We start from the raw sequence: 16,181 nt of genomic DNA, 5'->3' as shown, positions 1-16,181 counted from the left end.
CCCCGCCCAAGATTCAGACACCCTGAGCTGCTTGGTCACTAGGAATGGGGAATAATTTTATTTTTATTGCATGCTATTGCATGTTCAATTAATTAATTAAATTAAATTAAATTAATATCCCACCCTGCCTCCTGAAAGAACCCAGGGTAGCAAACATTTCCACAACAAAACGATTATTTATTTAAAAAAGATTTCCCAAAACAGTTAAAACATTCCAAAACTATTTTCTCATCCAGTGATCTTAGGGCTGTCAGGCACAGTGCTCTTCAGTCATCAAATAACTGGGTAAACAGGAACGTTTTAAAATTGCTCATGAAAGTCAATAATGATGGGGACACATGCACCTCACATTTTAATGTGGTGCTTCTTAAACCAAAACCACCCCTCTCTCAGAATTGATGTATTTATTTTATTTAAGAGATTGTATATACCGAAAAAATATTGGGCTAGATGATGAGCGACGTCTGCGTGTGGGATTTTTCAGGGGAAGGATGGAAGAGAGAGAAAACAAGCTTTTATGGACATGGGCAAAAGCTGGTTCCAGCAAATAAAACGAGATCTTACTGAAAGTGCATGTTTACATAGGGCACCACCCAAACCACCATCAAATCAGATTCAGATCCCTATTTGTAAGATCCAGTCCACCGGGCTAGATGAGAAGTGTACTTTTGGCACTCATTTTAGGAGCCTCCCATGCAAAAACTGTGCAAGCTGCAGATCCCTATTTTCGTGCCACGGTGGCACTGGAAAACGCCGGAACTGTGATCTGTTGTTGGCCTTGTAGGGGTATCTTGGAGGATCCATTTTAAAAATTTGCTGCAGCCAGCTTTTAGCTTCTTCCCCGTTTCATTAAAAAACACCAGCCTGCTAAAGAAACGCTCGCAAAAAGGTCAGCTTGCCTCGCCATTGCAAAGTTGATCTGTGCGCAGGGAAGGAAGGAAACCAACCAACCCTATTGCGCTCCGCGAGGCTTACACTCGAGTAAACAGCCCCACGGTCTCGCAAGCTGTTGCAAGCCACCCGCGCCGGGCCCAGACCGCGCGCGCCCCGCCGCTCTCCGCAGAAGGGGCGGAGCGAGTGCGCGCCTCGCCGGGGCCGGAGCCGGAAACGGGGAGGGACGCCCGGGCCGCGCATGGAGCCGCGCTCCGCCGCAGGTCGGTGCTTATGATTTGTTCCGCGCAGCTCCGCGAGCCACTCGTTGCTACCAACCGTCAAGGCGGGGAGTGGAGGTCCGCCTCCTGCGCCGGGAGCTGGGCGGGAGGGAGGCGCCGAGGAGCCGAGCAAGTCGAGGAGCGTCTCGCTCCGGGCGCAGAAGACCAATGCATGCTCGTTCCAAGCGGGAAGGAAATTCCTGTCGCGGAAAACTTTGTCTGAGGACCCTGGGAGCGGGAGGGGACTCTGAAAGCGTCATGCCCCGGAGCTCCGCTTGACGGTCGCAGGAGGGCTGCGCGCGCAAAGATGCGCAAGGACATGTTGCTTCTGGGCATGGGCAGAGGAGTCAGCACAGTTCAGCACCTAGAGGTCCGAGCAGGCGCGCGCGAGCCTCAAAAGTCCCGACTAAAATAAACGTGTGGGGCCGCAACATAGCTGCCAACGTTTCCCTCGCAAGAAAAGGGAAAAGTTGACAGCTATGGGCCGCAATTATATTACATACTCACCTGGGAATAAGTAGCGTTGAACTCAAGTGAGGCTTAAGTTTGCGCTGTAAGGTTGTTGTGCAACCAAAAACAGTGGACTTTCCTGTAGTACAGTACTTTGCAAAAGTTTGATAAAGCTCCTGAGTGCCTGCTGAGTGGCTTCCAGTCTTACGGATCTGAGATGAGGTTTATCAGCTGGCCAGAATTTCACTCTCATTCCTAGTTGTCAGAAAATGATAAGAATCCCAAAGGAATTCATGCGGTTGGTGTTTGTAGCTCTTCCTCTACAGTGTGGTTTCGAAAACACCATGTTTTTTTTTTGAGGAGGAGCACTTCGTTCTGTTTGAAGATGTTACGTACACTTTTTAGAAAGCTTTTTGTAGCTTTTCTTATCTGTTGGGTCAGCTCCCGCTAGTGGATTGCAGGCTGCTCCAAGACGCACTGCCACCTGGCAAATAGAAGGCAAAAGATTAACAGATGGGTCCCCACATGCATGTTTAGGTTAAAAGTGGGTCCTGGTTCCGTAATGGTTGAAGATACCTTCCATAGATGGAGGACACTCTGCACATGCTCAGAGCTACTCAACTTGAGGTTCCAGAATGGTTTGAACAGAAAAGTTGGCAAACCTTTCCGGGATGACATATAAAAATAAAATAAAATTAGTATTTTCGGTCGGTGTCCAGTTTAACTTCTCAGTCCCACAACTAACAATCTATGGGTCAGAAACATTCTGGGAATATCTGAGGAGGTGAACTAATCCTGTAGGAAAACGGGGGGGCTGGGACAGCAACAAAAAGTCTCTCCCCATGGCCTTTTCCCTTCCCATTGCATCATTTCCCAAAAATGCCACAGGGCAGCAGTGTGGTGAAAGAACATCACCTGCCCCCTCCTTGCTCCCGCAAGAGCTGTAGTAAACCAAGCAGCCATGGATTTTAAGAATAGCAGATGGAATTTGTCATGGTTGGCCTGACTCCAAGGGCATAGTTTCAAGGTGTATCATGTAGCAACTTTGGTGAAGTTAGCTGGGCCTGGAGGTGGTCCGTGCCTGGAAGAGAAACTACTCATAGGGATAACATAGGTGGTTCATCTAGCTCAGTAGTGTCTACTCCAGATGTTGCTGCACTGCAACTCCTATCATCCCTGGCCATTCCTGGTCTATACTGACTGGCAGTGGCTTTCCAGGGTTTTAGGCAAGGGACTTTCCCTCCAGCCTTACCTGGAGATACTGGGGATTGAACCTGGGACCTTTTGCATTCAAGGCAGGTGCTCTCCCACTGAGCTACAGCCCATCGCTTATGGAAACATATCCATTCAGCTTTGTGTCCTGCCAGGGGGGTGGGGATGGTATAAAATGGGAATGAATCAGGGCCCTTTTTTAGCCAGAACTTGCTGGTACTGCAAGAGGGAGGTGTTCATGGTGAGTTCTGGCACCTTTTCCCTAGAAAAACAATGCTGAGAATGATACATTTTTCTGCTTGTCCGTTCATTATTTCGTTCTACAGAACACTGACCTGAAAATAATTTTCAGTGCAGGATTCTATTCATGGTGAACAATGGCTGAAGTGCCTGCCTGCCATGCTGACCATGCTCCTTTGCAAGCCCTGAGACACAAGCAAAGAACCCACTAGCCCCATCTTCCCTGGTGCAAACAGCAGCAGAGATGCTAACAGGCTTCTCTCCTTTAGAGGAAAGGCCATCGTGTGCTGGTAGCACCATGCTCCCCTCGAAATCATTCTCCATGCTTCAACTAGGCTGAAGAAGGCTTCTTTCAGCAGCGGGAGGGGTAGGTGGATGGGACTCTGTGGGTGCCTGGAAAGGCCTCTGAGGGCAACATGCACAGCTGTGAGTGCCACACTGGCAAGTCATGTTCTATGTGCATTTGGTCCTGAACTGGACTGTTCTATAATAATGCAGTCACCATTGCTCATGAATGACAGTTCAGATGAATATTATCTTCCACATAGAAATGTTCTGCCCTATCCTGGAGACTCAACTGAATCTAGTTAAAAAAATTCATAAAATTATCTTCTTGTTTTGCAGGCGCTATCTACCAGGATGTTGTCGTCCTAGGTTTTGGGAACCCTGAAAAATGCCGTTACAATTAGGACTGCTGCCGGTATGGGAGCTGTCTCTTTACCTGTTCGTTTCCTTCGGCTTTCATTTTTATTCCTTTTATGAAGTCTTCCAAGCCTCTCGAGGTAAGGCTCTATTTCAGGCTCATTCTCGTTAGGTACTTATTATTATTATTTTTTGCTTTTGTAGTTCACAATGTATTGACTTAAATAGTATGTCTTAATGGAGTACTTTGTAACAGCTCCCAGCAGGGCACCCTACAAAGGCTTTTTGCCCAGAGCTTGCGGGTACCCTTCCTTTGTGTGAGCCGAGAGCGGCAGCAGAGCCAGGTGGAAGGTACACAAGCTGTGCATCTCCTTTTAATGAAAGTGTAATTCAAGGTTTGTACTTCAGCTAGTCAGGGACCACTAGAAGCAGTCAGTTGACATTTACTTTGTAAAAGGAAAAGATGACGTAAATCTGAAGGTTAGCCTACTAATGTGTTTTCAAATGGGTAACAATGGAAATTTGTTTTCATTTTCCTAACAAGAGTATTTTTCTTGCGTGATGAAGAGCTCTGGATGTTTGTGACTTAAATTCATTTGCTTAACTCTTGAGAAGTGGCACTAAAATTTTGTACGAAACTGTTTACTTGGATCATAATATGCCACTGTGTATAGTTTCTGGTCTGGTTAAGTCCTTTTTTTATTGCCTATCACATACTTTACCACTTGGTTGATTTGTACTGTCGTACCTTGGTTCTCAAACGCCTTCATACTTGTACATTTCTGCTCCGAATGCACTAAACCCAGAAGTAAGTGTTCTGGTTTGCGAACATTTTTCGGAAGCCGAATGTCAGACATGGCTTCCACTTGACTGCAGGAACCTCCTGCAGCCAATCAGAAGCCACGCCTTGGTTTTCGAACGGTTTCAGAATGGATTAAGTTTGAGAACCAAGGTACCACTGTATTTTCACAATAGCTCAGGCATGTTGAGCACCTTTTGGCCAAGGTAGCTTACCTGCAGAAGCTAAGAGTTTAAGAGAGTTCTGGGATTTGGGGATGCACCCCACTCTCAGGATGATAACTCCTTTAATGGAAAGTGAAGGTCTTAAGGAAGGAGGGAGCCATCCAAGGAAGAAGTAAAAGATGAAGGCCATTCCTTAGGGGCCACATTGATATCAGCTTGTGCGTCTGAGGTTGGGGTGGTCTCCTAGCAGTTAAAGCGATTGGATTATTAGAAACTCAGAGTGATGAGTTTCTCATGGGTGTGTAGCCATTTCCATTTTCAGAGGAAGTTGTCTGTTCCTGCTATTTCAGCAAGAGTATTTAACAGCATGTGACACTAGCAGTCCTTGTTGATCATTTCTGTTTTTGTCAATTTCCAGTTTGATGTCTGGTTTCCCATTAATTTTGCAGCCGTTGCTTCAGCACAGTTATCCATAGTTATACTCATTGTGTGCCAGTGAATTCCACTGGTAAATTGCACACCCTGTGAAAAGGTTGGTCTTGTGTACTCTGTGTGCCTCAGTTGCACGGTGTATGTGCTTTATCTATGTTAATGTTTACACCTTGAGCATAGAACCCACCTTGCTGATACCTGTTGAATGTTAGGTTTCTATAAATATATTTTAAGAATAGTCTTCAAAGCAGACTTGGTGCTTTGAAGCAGCACAAGCAGACTTGTGCTGAACATAATTCAGCACAATAATTTTGAGAGCTGACGTTGCACAGGCATAACAATAGCTGTTGCGCTGGCAGCTGCAGAACAGGAGTGTTGCTGAGTGCAATAACAGCAGTTGCGCTCGGTGTTGCTCGGCATCTTTCCCAAGGGCAACACAGCTTTTGAATTTGGCTATTGCATTATGTTAAGAACAAGGTCCCCCGCTTGCAGAATGGCTGTGGCAGTAATGGACTGCTGCAATTGGATATCACCTTTGAAATTACAGTGGCACCTCGGGTTAAGTACTTAATTCGTTCCGGAGGTCCGTACTTAACCTGAAACTGTTCTTAACCTGAAGCACCACTTTAGCTAATGGGGCCTCCTGCTGCCGCCGCGCTGCCGGAGCACGATTTCTGTTCTCATCCTGAAGCAAAGTTCTTAACCTGAAGCACTATTTCTGGGTTAGCGGAGTCTGTAACCTGAAGCGCCTGTAACCTGAAGTGTATGCAACCCGAGGTACCACTGTAATGCAACCAAATCCTTTCTCTTCCTCATGCTTCTGGCATAAGTACATCAGTTTTTCCTGATTCTCTCATAGCATTAAAATGCATACCTGTTGAAAGTCACAGTTGTCAGAGAATGCTTTGATAGCACATTTTATTGGAGTTGTGGACCTTTTCTCCCTCTCATGGGATATGTTGCTTAAGAACTGAAGAAAGGATGCTTTGCTGTCTCAATTTATCAGTTGGGCGTGGAGTTCCTACCCATCGGTATGTACTTAGGGGGAAGACACAGGTGTTTGTCTTGTGGTGTTTCTGTTCCTGTTGAACATGTCTTGCTGCTGTGTCCATGGTTCTCAAGTGTGTCACAGGCCTTTTTGCGTGTTGTCTGTTCTGAATTGTGGGTGACTCCTAGAAGCTTTGTTGTTGTTGCTGTTTAGTTGTTTAGTCGTGTCCGACTCTTCATGACCCCATGGACCAGAGCACGCCAGGCACTCCTGTCTTCCACTGCCTCTCGCAGTTTGGTCAAACTCATGCTGGTAGCTTCGAGAACACTGTCCAACCATCTCATCCTCTGTCATCCCCTTCTCCTTGTGCCCTCAATCTTTCCAGGGAGTCTTCTCTTCTCATGAGGTGGCCAAAGTATTGGAGCCTCAGCTTCACGATCTGTCCTTCCAGTGAGCACTCAGGGCTGATTTCCTTCAGAATGGATAGGTTTGATCTTCTTGCAGTCCATGGGACTCTCAAGAGCCTCCTCCAACACCATAATTCAAAAGCATCAATTCTTTGGCGATCAGCCTTCTTTATGGTCCAGCTCTCACATCCATACATCACTACTGGTCCTAGAAGCTGCCAAGATGCAATTGTGGCTACACCCTGGGAAACGGCTTCACCTGACCGGCTAAACCAGGTGAGGGTATCCGATGGGCCTCAAACCCTTAGTGAGTTAGGGACTTCCCGTGCATCAGAAGACAGGCTCTGGTGGATTGAGTGGACGAGACTAATAGTGGGTCCAGTGGTCAAGAATGCAGTTTCTGCATGTGCTGTGGAGGGAAGTGAGGGGCAGACGGGGCTTGTCAATTTGGGAAGGAGAAGAAAACTCTGATCTAAACCTCCATTGCCTTGTGGGACATCTTCGGGAGAAGAAAAGTCTAAGAAGTAAAACCCTACACAAATTGGGAGTAGAGTCCCTAAGACAGTTGGATGGTGCCCCCTTCTGGCAACTCCTGCAGCCAAGCTGGTGCCAAACGTATCACTCTGCTTTCCTTTGGGCGACATCAGTGAGGCTGATGGAGGGTGGTGGTCTTGTCTGGGCAGCCCAGTCACACTGCCTAGACTTGCATCCTAGGGAGGTCACTTTGGTTCTGCTAATGCGGTAGTTTGACTTCACCCCCGGAGGCACACTCCATTGTCTCTTGAGGCAGATGGATGCCAACGAAGAGCTCTATTGGGTGACTGATCTCTTTTTAAAGGCAGTTTCCATTATTGGGAACAAGTCACTAACAACATAATTCTCCTTTTATTTCCAATGAGGCTAGCAATGCATAGCTGCTGCTGTTCCATAAACACATATAACTACGTTCCTACCAATTTCAGTGGGTTGGCTAACACTCTTCTCTTGTCCACATATCCTCTTTGTGTGGTGCAGGAGCACACATGCACATGAGATATGAGCATTCCGCGTGTGAATCATTCATGTATATGCTCAATATATTAAGTGTTCCTCTTCCTTGTTGAGCTTTCTGAATCTGGCAATTTGATGGCTTAATTCAGATGTGCCTTGGATATTTTAATGTATCTATAAAAAGAATACGCAACCTTTGTTTGTGGCGAAACATTTTTACTTTTGTCTCGACGTAAATTGCCATGCTTATTTTTTCCCCACTAGGGGGAGATAGCAAAACAGTCTTTGCAAATGTTGGAAATGCAATCCCTATCTTGCATGTTGTGATTAGGGCAAGCAGACATAGATTCTTCAACTTTTGCACTCATTTTTTTCCTGTGCTGCATTCTGTCATTATATACCAAAAATAACTATAAAAATAAAGCAAGGTTTGCTTAAGATACATGCTTATATAAAAAACATTCATTGTGTCCAGGTTTCTGCCCGACACATGCGGAGAGAGATTCTTACTTGGAAGTAAAGTATGTAATGGTACAGACTCAGCAGCAGATACAAGGCTCACAAGTCATGGTTCATGAGCAGGTTAAGATTGCAGCTTGATAGAAGTAAGGAAGATGTCCCAACAGGCTTCCTTGCCGCACCTGCCGAGCTTTTAATGACAAGGTGTGGCATGTTCACTCATGACACTTGCTCACCTTGCAGGAATGATGGGATTGCAAATGTGTGCTCTCTCTGGCCACGTCAGTCTGCTGCTCCCATCTGCAAAAGTGGCACATGGCTCTAGGATGGCAAGACTACACCCTCAGGCTCTTGTTCGGGCACTGCCACATCCTCCCTTGGCTGATCCAAGTCCTCCAGTGCTGTGGCAGCATTTTGTCACTTTGGTCCCAGAGACTGGAGGATGCTGATTGGGCATTTGCAGGAAGGATAGACCAGGTAGAGGGTTGAAGAGTGTGTCTGCTGTAGGGCAATCTTGAGCAGCAGACTTGATAACTGTGCTTAATAGGCAGGTTTAGAATCAGCAAATAGCCATATTTAAGTGGATGAGCATGCAGTAGAATCTGCCAGAGTAAAGCAGGAAGAAAATGTTATGCAGGGGATGTAAAATAAGATGGGACAAAGCACACACCGTTCATGAAGGACAGTGTGAGCAGACATTTGCTGGTTATCCTGAGAACAGGAGATTCTGAGGAGGGTGGGGGATAGTTGGGTTCTTCTTGTTTTTGTTTTTATTGTGTATTTTACATTCTTATATTGTGATTTTCTCTTGTGAACCACCCTGAGACCTGTGGGTATAGGGTGATAAACACATGTTGCTGCTGTTGTTGTTATTAATACTCGCTTTGAAACTCAGAAGGAGTTGGGAGAAGAATGGCTAATCCACCTGATATTTCCCTGATGTTTCTTTCTTTTGCCTGCCCTAACTGTCCCATAGGCTGAGGATGGACCTGGGAACTCCAAATAACTCTGATTGTGAGTTTGTTCCCCCCGCTCCCCCCCTGCCTTCTGCCCACAAATAGTCGATACAGTTATCTATGTCTGTTGTACAGTTCAATCATGGCACCATCTTTGTCAGTAAGCATTTGTGCACACTCATTTCTCCCACTAATCTGCAGGCTGTTCTGACCCTAGCAGTTGATAGCATAATGTTGGAGAAGTGATGCTTTGAAAGTGAATTATGGGCATGTTCACATTAGCGCTAGGGCTGATGGGAGTTGTAGTTGAGTAATATCTGCAGCGCCAAAGGTTCCTCACTCCTCTTTTAAACCTTTGATTTCTGCCTGCGCTGCCCTATCTGTGCCTTGCAGAAGCACCTTTTAATCATGCTTTGGAGGCAGCCAGGGATAAAGCCTCACGTGCCATGCCATTAAAGAATCTCCAAAGTAACTCATTAAAGTTCTGCGTCTATTGAATAAAATACTTCTTAATCTACATTTTTTGGGTTGCTCTCTGCAAGGTCAGTGGTGCCGGATTAAGAGGGTCTGCAGGTTGACCAGGGAAAAAAGGAAAAAGAAGCAGCAAAAATCCCTCAGAGAAGATGACGCTTTCCCTTGAGATTTATCTTGGGTGTCACAAAGTGAGAGCAAAAACTCATTCTGTTGAGAGATGAATTTCTTCAGGTAGAAATTAAGAATCCCCCTCAGAAAAGCAAAGGTGATAAATCAAGTGTTTGGCTCCTCACTCGAAGAGCTTTTTTCTTCCCCCTTCAGCTAAGCAAAGTTAACTGTTTGAACCTCTGAGGCAGTTTCTTTTCCGTGTGACTCCAAAATAGGACTTGACAGGCTTTTGTTGGGGATAAATTGTGGGCAAGAGTGCATTTGATATTCAGTGGATTATACATGTTGAAAATTTTGCTCTGAGTAGGCAATAGCTGTTCAAGGGCAATACCAACGCACACACACACCCCTATATGTCTTAAGGCTGTTGTTAATTGTTAGCAGATCTGGCTTTTAACAGATTAATTAATTGACTGATTAAATTCAGGTTAAATCTGTATTTATTTGAAACACCAACAAGCTGTGAAGGAAGCCCAGGAAATGGATGTGGAGCTGTAACAGAAGTTGCTGGGCATGCAAGGGAGAGAGGAAATTAATTGGAAAGCCCGTGGGTGGACAAGTTGGAAGGGAATTCTGCTTTTGATAACCTTACAGACTGAACTCTCAACTATTGCTTCACTGCTACCTACCACTTGTATTTATTATTGATGCTCCTTTTGCCTATATTTGTTACTTTGTCTGTGAATAAGCTATCTGATCAATTCAGTAGGTCACTGTTGCACATTCTGTGAAATTAAAGACATTGACTATCTAGCACAGTGCTCACATGCTTTTTTGACTATTGCTAGTATGCTGTGGGCCACCCTGAACATTGGTTTTACAGTAGAAGGATGGAATATGAATGCTGCTGAATATTACAAAAATCTAATTATTCTGGCTTTTATGTGTAAATTTAAGTGATAATGCAATAAACCAAAATAGACATGCATCTTTAGAAAGGAACCACTTACTTCAATGCTTTTAAACATGTGTTTTCTGTGATGCTATGCGGTAGAACGAAAATAGCATTTATTTATTTTTAAAAGATGTGCAATGAATTTAAAGCCCTGATCAAACTGATTGTTAGTCCTTTCCGGGTCTAATGGTCACACAGTGAGTGGCCACTTCTGGTGAAAGATCTTGGTTTCATTTTGCACCTTTTCACTATTTAGTAAGGGGAAATGCCTAGAGAATGAAGGCTTGGCGGCACTGGCCTGTTAACATTTTGACTCCTTGACTCTTTTAAATAGCACTAAGTATTTCAGCAAGTGGAACTCGTCAGGTTGTGGCAGGGATATGAAATGTTGTGCCCATCCTCACCTTTAGGAAAGTCAACACAAGGTTTTCTACACCATATCTTGCTTTAAAATTTGGTAGGGCTGTGGGTGACTAAGATGGAGTTGCTGGTGATGACTGAATCTGACAGCTGGCCCCCTCTGACATAGAAACACAATCTGTAATAACTCCATTTTCAGCCTAAACATGTTGCCATGCTCCTGAAACCCAGCAATGACACAGAGGCTGTCTGAGGAGCAGGCCATTGGGCCTGAACACTCCCACTGATCCCGAGACCCCCTGAGACTGGATCAAAGGCTGCATCCTTTGAGCTCGGGTGCCTTGCATGAATGCCTGGAACATGCTAGATTCTGCTCCAAAAGGCTACTCCTTTTAAGGCTCCACAATTCTCAACAAAGAGGTGGAGCTGGAGTGGACAGTTTCAAGGAGCACATGACTCGGCTGGGAAGATGCATTCACTGAAAGAAGTCCTATGCTTCCTAGACTCTGTCCAGGGTCCTGAAAGACCTGCTCTTAACTTCTCACCTTCAGACATTTTAGCCCTGCTGAAACCCAGTCCATTTCTTTCATTCTATTCCAAAACAGCTTGATGGATTTTTGCCCTTCTAAGTCAGCCATGGCTTTGTTTGGTTGTTGTTTTTTGCTAGGAAAGGATATATGCTTACTTGGAAATAAGCCCTACTGGGCTTAGTGGGATTTCATGTTTAATAATTTGGGTTAGGTTGCAGTTGTTGTGTAACAGAAACTGATGTACATGTTGAGGTGTTTATAAGAAACAACCAACTTCTGTTACTTCCTGATAATAACTTCTTATTTAATGATCTGTTATTCCTGGCAGAGTATGAAGAGGAACTTGATAGAGAATTTGAGCTGGAAACTGATTCACTGTTTGGAGGATTTAGAAAGGTAAGGTCAATGAATATTGCGGAGATATTACTTTTAATTTGAATAAGCATGGGAATAAGCAGCTTGAATTGCCTTTCAGTGAACTGTAATTGGCTTTGATGACTGGTATGTTAAATTGCGCTCTGGATGAAGAAGGAGCAGTTTGGCACAAATTGTGATGGAGCCCCAATGCTATCCTGTGCCATATGGCTTGTCAGGTTGGCATGGTTAGGCTTGCCAATTAATATGGCTTGTGTTGCTTGGCGGAGAAATTGAACTAAGTGCTGCATTAAACTTTACAGATCTGATCTGTGCAGCTGTGTGGACTTTAGTGTGCAAACAAATTCAGATTTGCTTGCACACTCGTCTTTCAGGAGTCAATGTCGCAAGCACCTGTTACTACTATCATCATATGAGCTAAATAAAACTATTAGGAAAAGCAACAACAAGATTTCCTCTCCCTTTTTTCATATTTAGTGGAACAAACACTAAAAACTCAACAGTTAAAAAACCACGCAGCATTATTCAGTATATACAATCATTATTAATACTAGTCAGGCATCTTTGTTTTCCTGTTTTTGATGTCTGCTATAACAATAAAACTTATTATTTAGGCCAGCCTACCCAAAGCTTTTGACATGACGATGAAGATATTGTTGACAATTCCCCTTAACTAGTTATGCCACCTATGTTCAGCCTAAAGCAAAAACGTGAAACAAATTTGGGTAGCTTTTTTCTAGAGCTGAAACATCTGCAGAATTTTAAGAGGAGACAAAAGAGAATTAGTCTGCAGTTTTACGCAGACTTGCCATTGAATTCAGTGAAGCATTCTTCTGAGTAAACATGCATAAGATTGGATTGCTGCGTTGTCTGTATTTTATAATGAAAATCCGTGGGGCTGGGGTTTGGTTATCTCTAGATTTCTACCTCTGGTGAAATTTGAAGCAAATCTGGAAATTCCTCCTCAAACAAAACAGTGTTTCACAAAGGGTCTGCCCCATCTCCAGCCTTAATGCAGGCTTTGCCAACTTGGTGCCCTCCAGATTTTGTTGGACTACAACTACCAGAATCCCTGACCATTGGCCTTGCTAGCTGGAGCCGATGGGAGTTGTAGTCCAAAACATCTGAAGGGCACCAGGTTGCTGCAATATATCGCTGCTGTTGACTGTATTCTTTCTCAGCTTCTGCAGGAATAGCAATAAGGGATGGGACAGGCCTGATTACATATTTTGTAAGCCTATTCTAATGAGATATCTATCTATTCTGGATCTGTTGCACCTGGAAATGTAAAGAGCTGTGACAGTATGCTCAGATACTCGGAGAGGGAATGCTTTAACTAGTTGGCTTCTTTTACTTGCCTCTTATATGCCATGTCTGTTCATAAATAATCGCAGGAACTGGTGGTATTTCACTTAGGCCAAAGGTTTGAAAACATGGAAGTCGCCTTTATGTTATGGCCCATCTAGGTCAGTATTGCCTACTCTAACTGGCAGCATATCACCAGGGTTTCAGACAGGAAGCTCTACTTGGAGATGCCAGGGATTGAATCTGGGACCTCTGTGTGTTTCTTCTCTACCACTGAGCCACGGTCCCTCCCCACACCGCTTCCTTTAAATCAATATGGGAGCTTCATTCCTCATCCCTGCGGCTTACTGGGAAGTACAGAGGGAGGGGTAAGGCTAGTGGGCCAAACATAGCCGCAGAACTAATCTGGTGCTTCCACTGTACTAACTTTGGCGCTGCCTCGCCTCCCCATCTTACTCCCAAGATGAAAAAGTGACACAGGCAGCAGGAGGAGGTCGGGTGAGCCCCACCAATCTCTCCACCAACTGGGTGGCCTCCCTGACCACCCAATATTCCTTCCTCTTTCAGATCGGCCTTCTATTCCTCCCATAATTTTTTTTTTTGGACCATTCTATCTCTTTTTTTTTTTTTAAATATTTATTGGTATTTTCAAAAAACACACAACAAACAAAAACAAAAAAATAAACAAAATAAAAACAACACAAAAAAGCATATTCAAAACTAAACAGAAAAATAGAAAAAACACATACAGTTTCTGATACTTATTTTCCTCAACCTTGTTTCTCAGACCTCCTCACACCTCCCCTTCTTGTATTCCAATTTAAATTGTCAATTCAGCAAGTCCTTAACTTATTTCTTCACCTTAACTTAAACATTTATTCTAACATACTGTTATTTTACTTTACTTCTTTTTTCCATTTCCTCCATTTATTTTTAACAGCCTTATTTTCACTTAATTTAAAAAAAAGAAAAAAAAAACCAATTTCACCTTATTAAAATTACACATCAATACTTATACCTCATTAATTTATTCTTAAACCTTTTTCCTAAGATCGACCAAAATTTCCCTTCCACGGTTTACCCAATTTCCTTACCACTAACAAAATATAAAGCAAACAAAGCAATGCAAATTATCCTTATGTACCCTTTGGATTCCCAACCTCCACCCACCCTTCTCCCGGTTCCAGTCCCCAACCAATATCCATCAGTCTTTATATTATTTATTTAGCCTGGAGATCTCAGGTCCGAGGCCCTTATGTCTCTCTCAGTTCCTTTCTGCCGGTCTCTTTGATAGACCTTGATGTTAAGCCCCAGGTCTCGGAGGGGCTCCGGCCCAACAGAATCGGTGTTGCTTCTAGCCAGTCTTCCATACTTAGAAGCAAAAGCAAAGCCTATGGGGTATTCCAACTCTTGTTTCAAATTTCTTTCAAATCCAAATGTCCCCACAGCTCCAGCTTCCACCTTCAACAAATTTATAATCCTCAGGTCTTCAGATCTCCTCAAAAGAGGATCTCTCCATTTTCCAAATTCCCAATCAAACCAGGCTTTCCGCATCCAGTTTTTATTGTCCTTTTTTATCATCATGTCAGGCCTCATATTGTAGCTCTCCTTTGACTCCTGCAAACCTCCATCTCCTCCTTCGTTTTCTTCAAAAAGAACATATTGCTCCATCGTGTCTACGCTTTCGGTTTCATTTATTTGTTCAGTTGAATAGGCTTCCTGTTTCAAATCCTTATCAGACTCCAAGCTGTTGTTTACTGTCCAGTGTAATAGCGATACCTCTGTAGACAAAGCATCGTACTCATCTTGTAAGTTTCCCAAGAGAACCAGTGCTCTGTCCAATTCTGCTTGGAATTTAGACACTCCAGCCATTTTTGTAATGTAGTATCCTTGTTACCCCTCTAGGGGGATTTAATTCCTTGATCTTCCTTTCAGCTCAAAAACCAAAAGTCCAGTTATTTTGTATCAACCTTATTTTCAACAAGTTATCCCGAATAAACCAGCAAAAACAGCAGAAACAATGTTCTCTTTTTCCAGCTGACAACTAGCTGACTAGCAGCTCACTTGACAGCTGTCAAAATCTTCCATGCAACAGGCTTTCTCATCGGACGTTCCCGGGTCTAGGGGGGGGTGTAGTTTCAGCTCCCAAAATTCTTTTTATCCTCCAGAATATCTTCTTATAATGTCCAAACCGTGAGGTCAGGATCTTTTGTTAAAAAAAACAAGAAACAGATTCTCTCGACCTTAGCTGCCCAGTCCTTTGCTTTAAGTTGTTTACAAAGAGGGGGGGGTGGACTTCCTTTTTAGCCCCTTCCCGCTCGTTCCAAATCCAAGATAAGAAATTTTTTAAAGTTTCAATCTCCGTATTACTCACGGGTTGATGTTTTAGGATCCAATCACTCTTAGAAGAAGTTGGCGCTCTCTGTCAATGGCTTGCGGCTTCACTCCGTAGACGAGGGAGTACTCTCAGCACCACGCCTTACCCTGCCTCCGTTCCGAAGCCTTTAAAAAGGCTCCGTCGCGGATTGGGGGGGCGCAAATGGTGCCCGCCGAGTCTCTGTGTTCACAGGCATCCGCGCCTGTGATTTTAAGGGTCCCCGCTTCGCCGCAGCGGCCAGACCCAGACACTACGGAGCCGATTCCCTCCGGAGCTCGGAGGGAATCCGCCATTAAACAGTGGCACCAACCCGGAAGTCTCTGGACCATTCTATCTCTCTGCCCCATCCGACCCCCCAGTCTCTCTTCCTAGGCCTCCTTGCGTCCCATGCCTTGCTGCTGACTCAGCCCCCGCTTGCTCTTTTCCTAGAATGGGTCTGTTCCTCATGCTTTGGCAACAGTGCCTGCCCCGCCTAGCTTCTAAGGAGCTCAGCAGTTGGCGATAGAGATTCTTAAGGATTAGAGTAGCTCAGCAAATTGCAAGCAATGAACCTTAGCAGCAGAGCAGCTAAGCCTACGACCAGTGCTTTTTTGGGGGGGGTATGCAGTGGGACGCAGGTGGTGCTGTGGGTTAAACCACAGAGCCTAGGGCTTGCCAATCAGAAGGTTGGCGGTTCGAATCCCCGCGATGGGGTGAGCTCCCATTGCTCGGTCCCTGCTCCTGCCAACCTAGCAGTTCGAAAGCACAAAGTGCAAGTAAATAAATAGGTACTGCTCCGGTGGGAAGGTAAACGGCGTTTCTGTGCGC

The 16,181-nt window shown here is 44.5% G+C and overlaps 1 protein-coding gene across 5 annotated transcripts in view; it reads left to right on the top strand.

Moving 5' to 3' along the window:
* Positions 1 to 221: 221 nt before the first annotated feature.
* Positions 222 to 16,181, top strand: part of HHAT (hedgehog acyltransferase) — a 179,623-nt gene continuing 163,663 nt past the window's right edge. The window contains exons 1-3 of one of the 5 annotated variants that reach the window (XM_083605331.1): positions 222 to 1,154; positions 3,678 to 3,835; positions 11,646 to 11,713. In XM_083605331.1, the coding sequence (XP_083461457.1) occupies positions 3,727 to 3,835; positions 11,646 to 11,713 (177 nt within the window). In that variant the 5' untranslated portion in view covers positions 222 to 1,154; positions 3,678 to 3,726. The other 4 variants (XM_083605330.1, XM_083605328.1, XM_083605332.1 and 1 more) reach the window with 4 other exon arrangements.

Source organism: Podarcis filfolensis (genome assembly GCF_964270895.1).
Source record: "Podarcis filfolensis genome assembly, chromosome: 3".
Lineage (NCBI taxonomy): Eukaryota > Metazoa > Chordata > Lepidosauria > Squamata > Lacertidae > Podarcis > Podarcis filfolensis.
The sequence above is the reverse complement of the archived record's forward strand: the minus strand, read 5'-3'. Positions and strand labels throughout refer to the sequence as shown.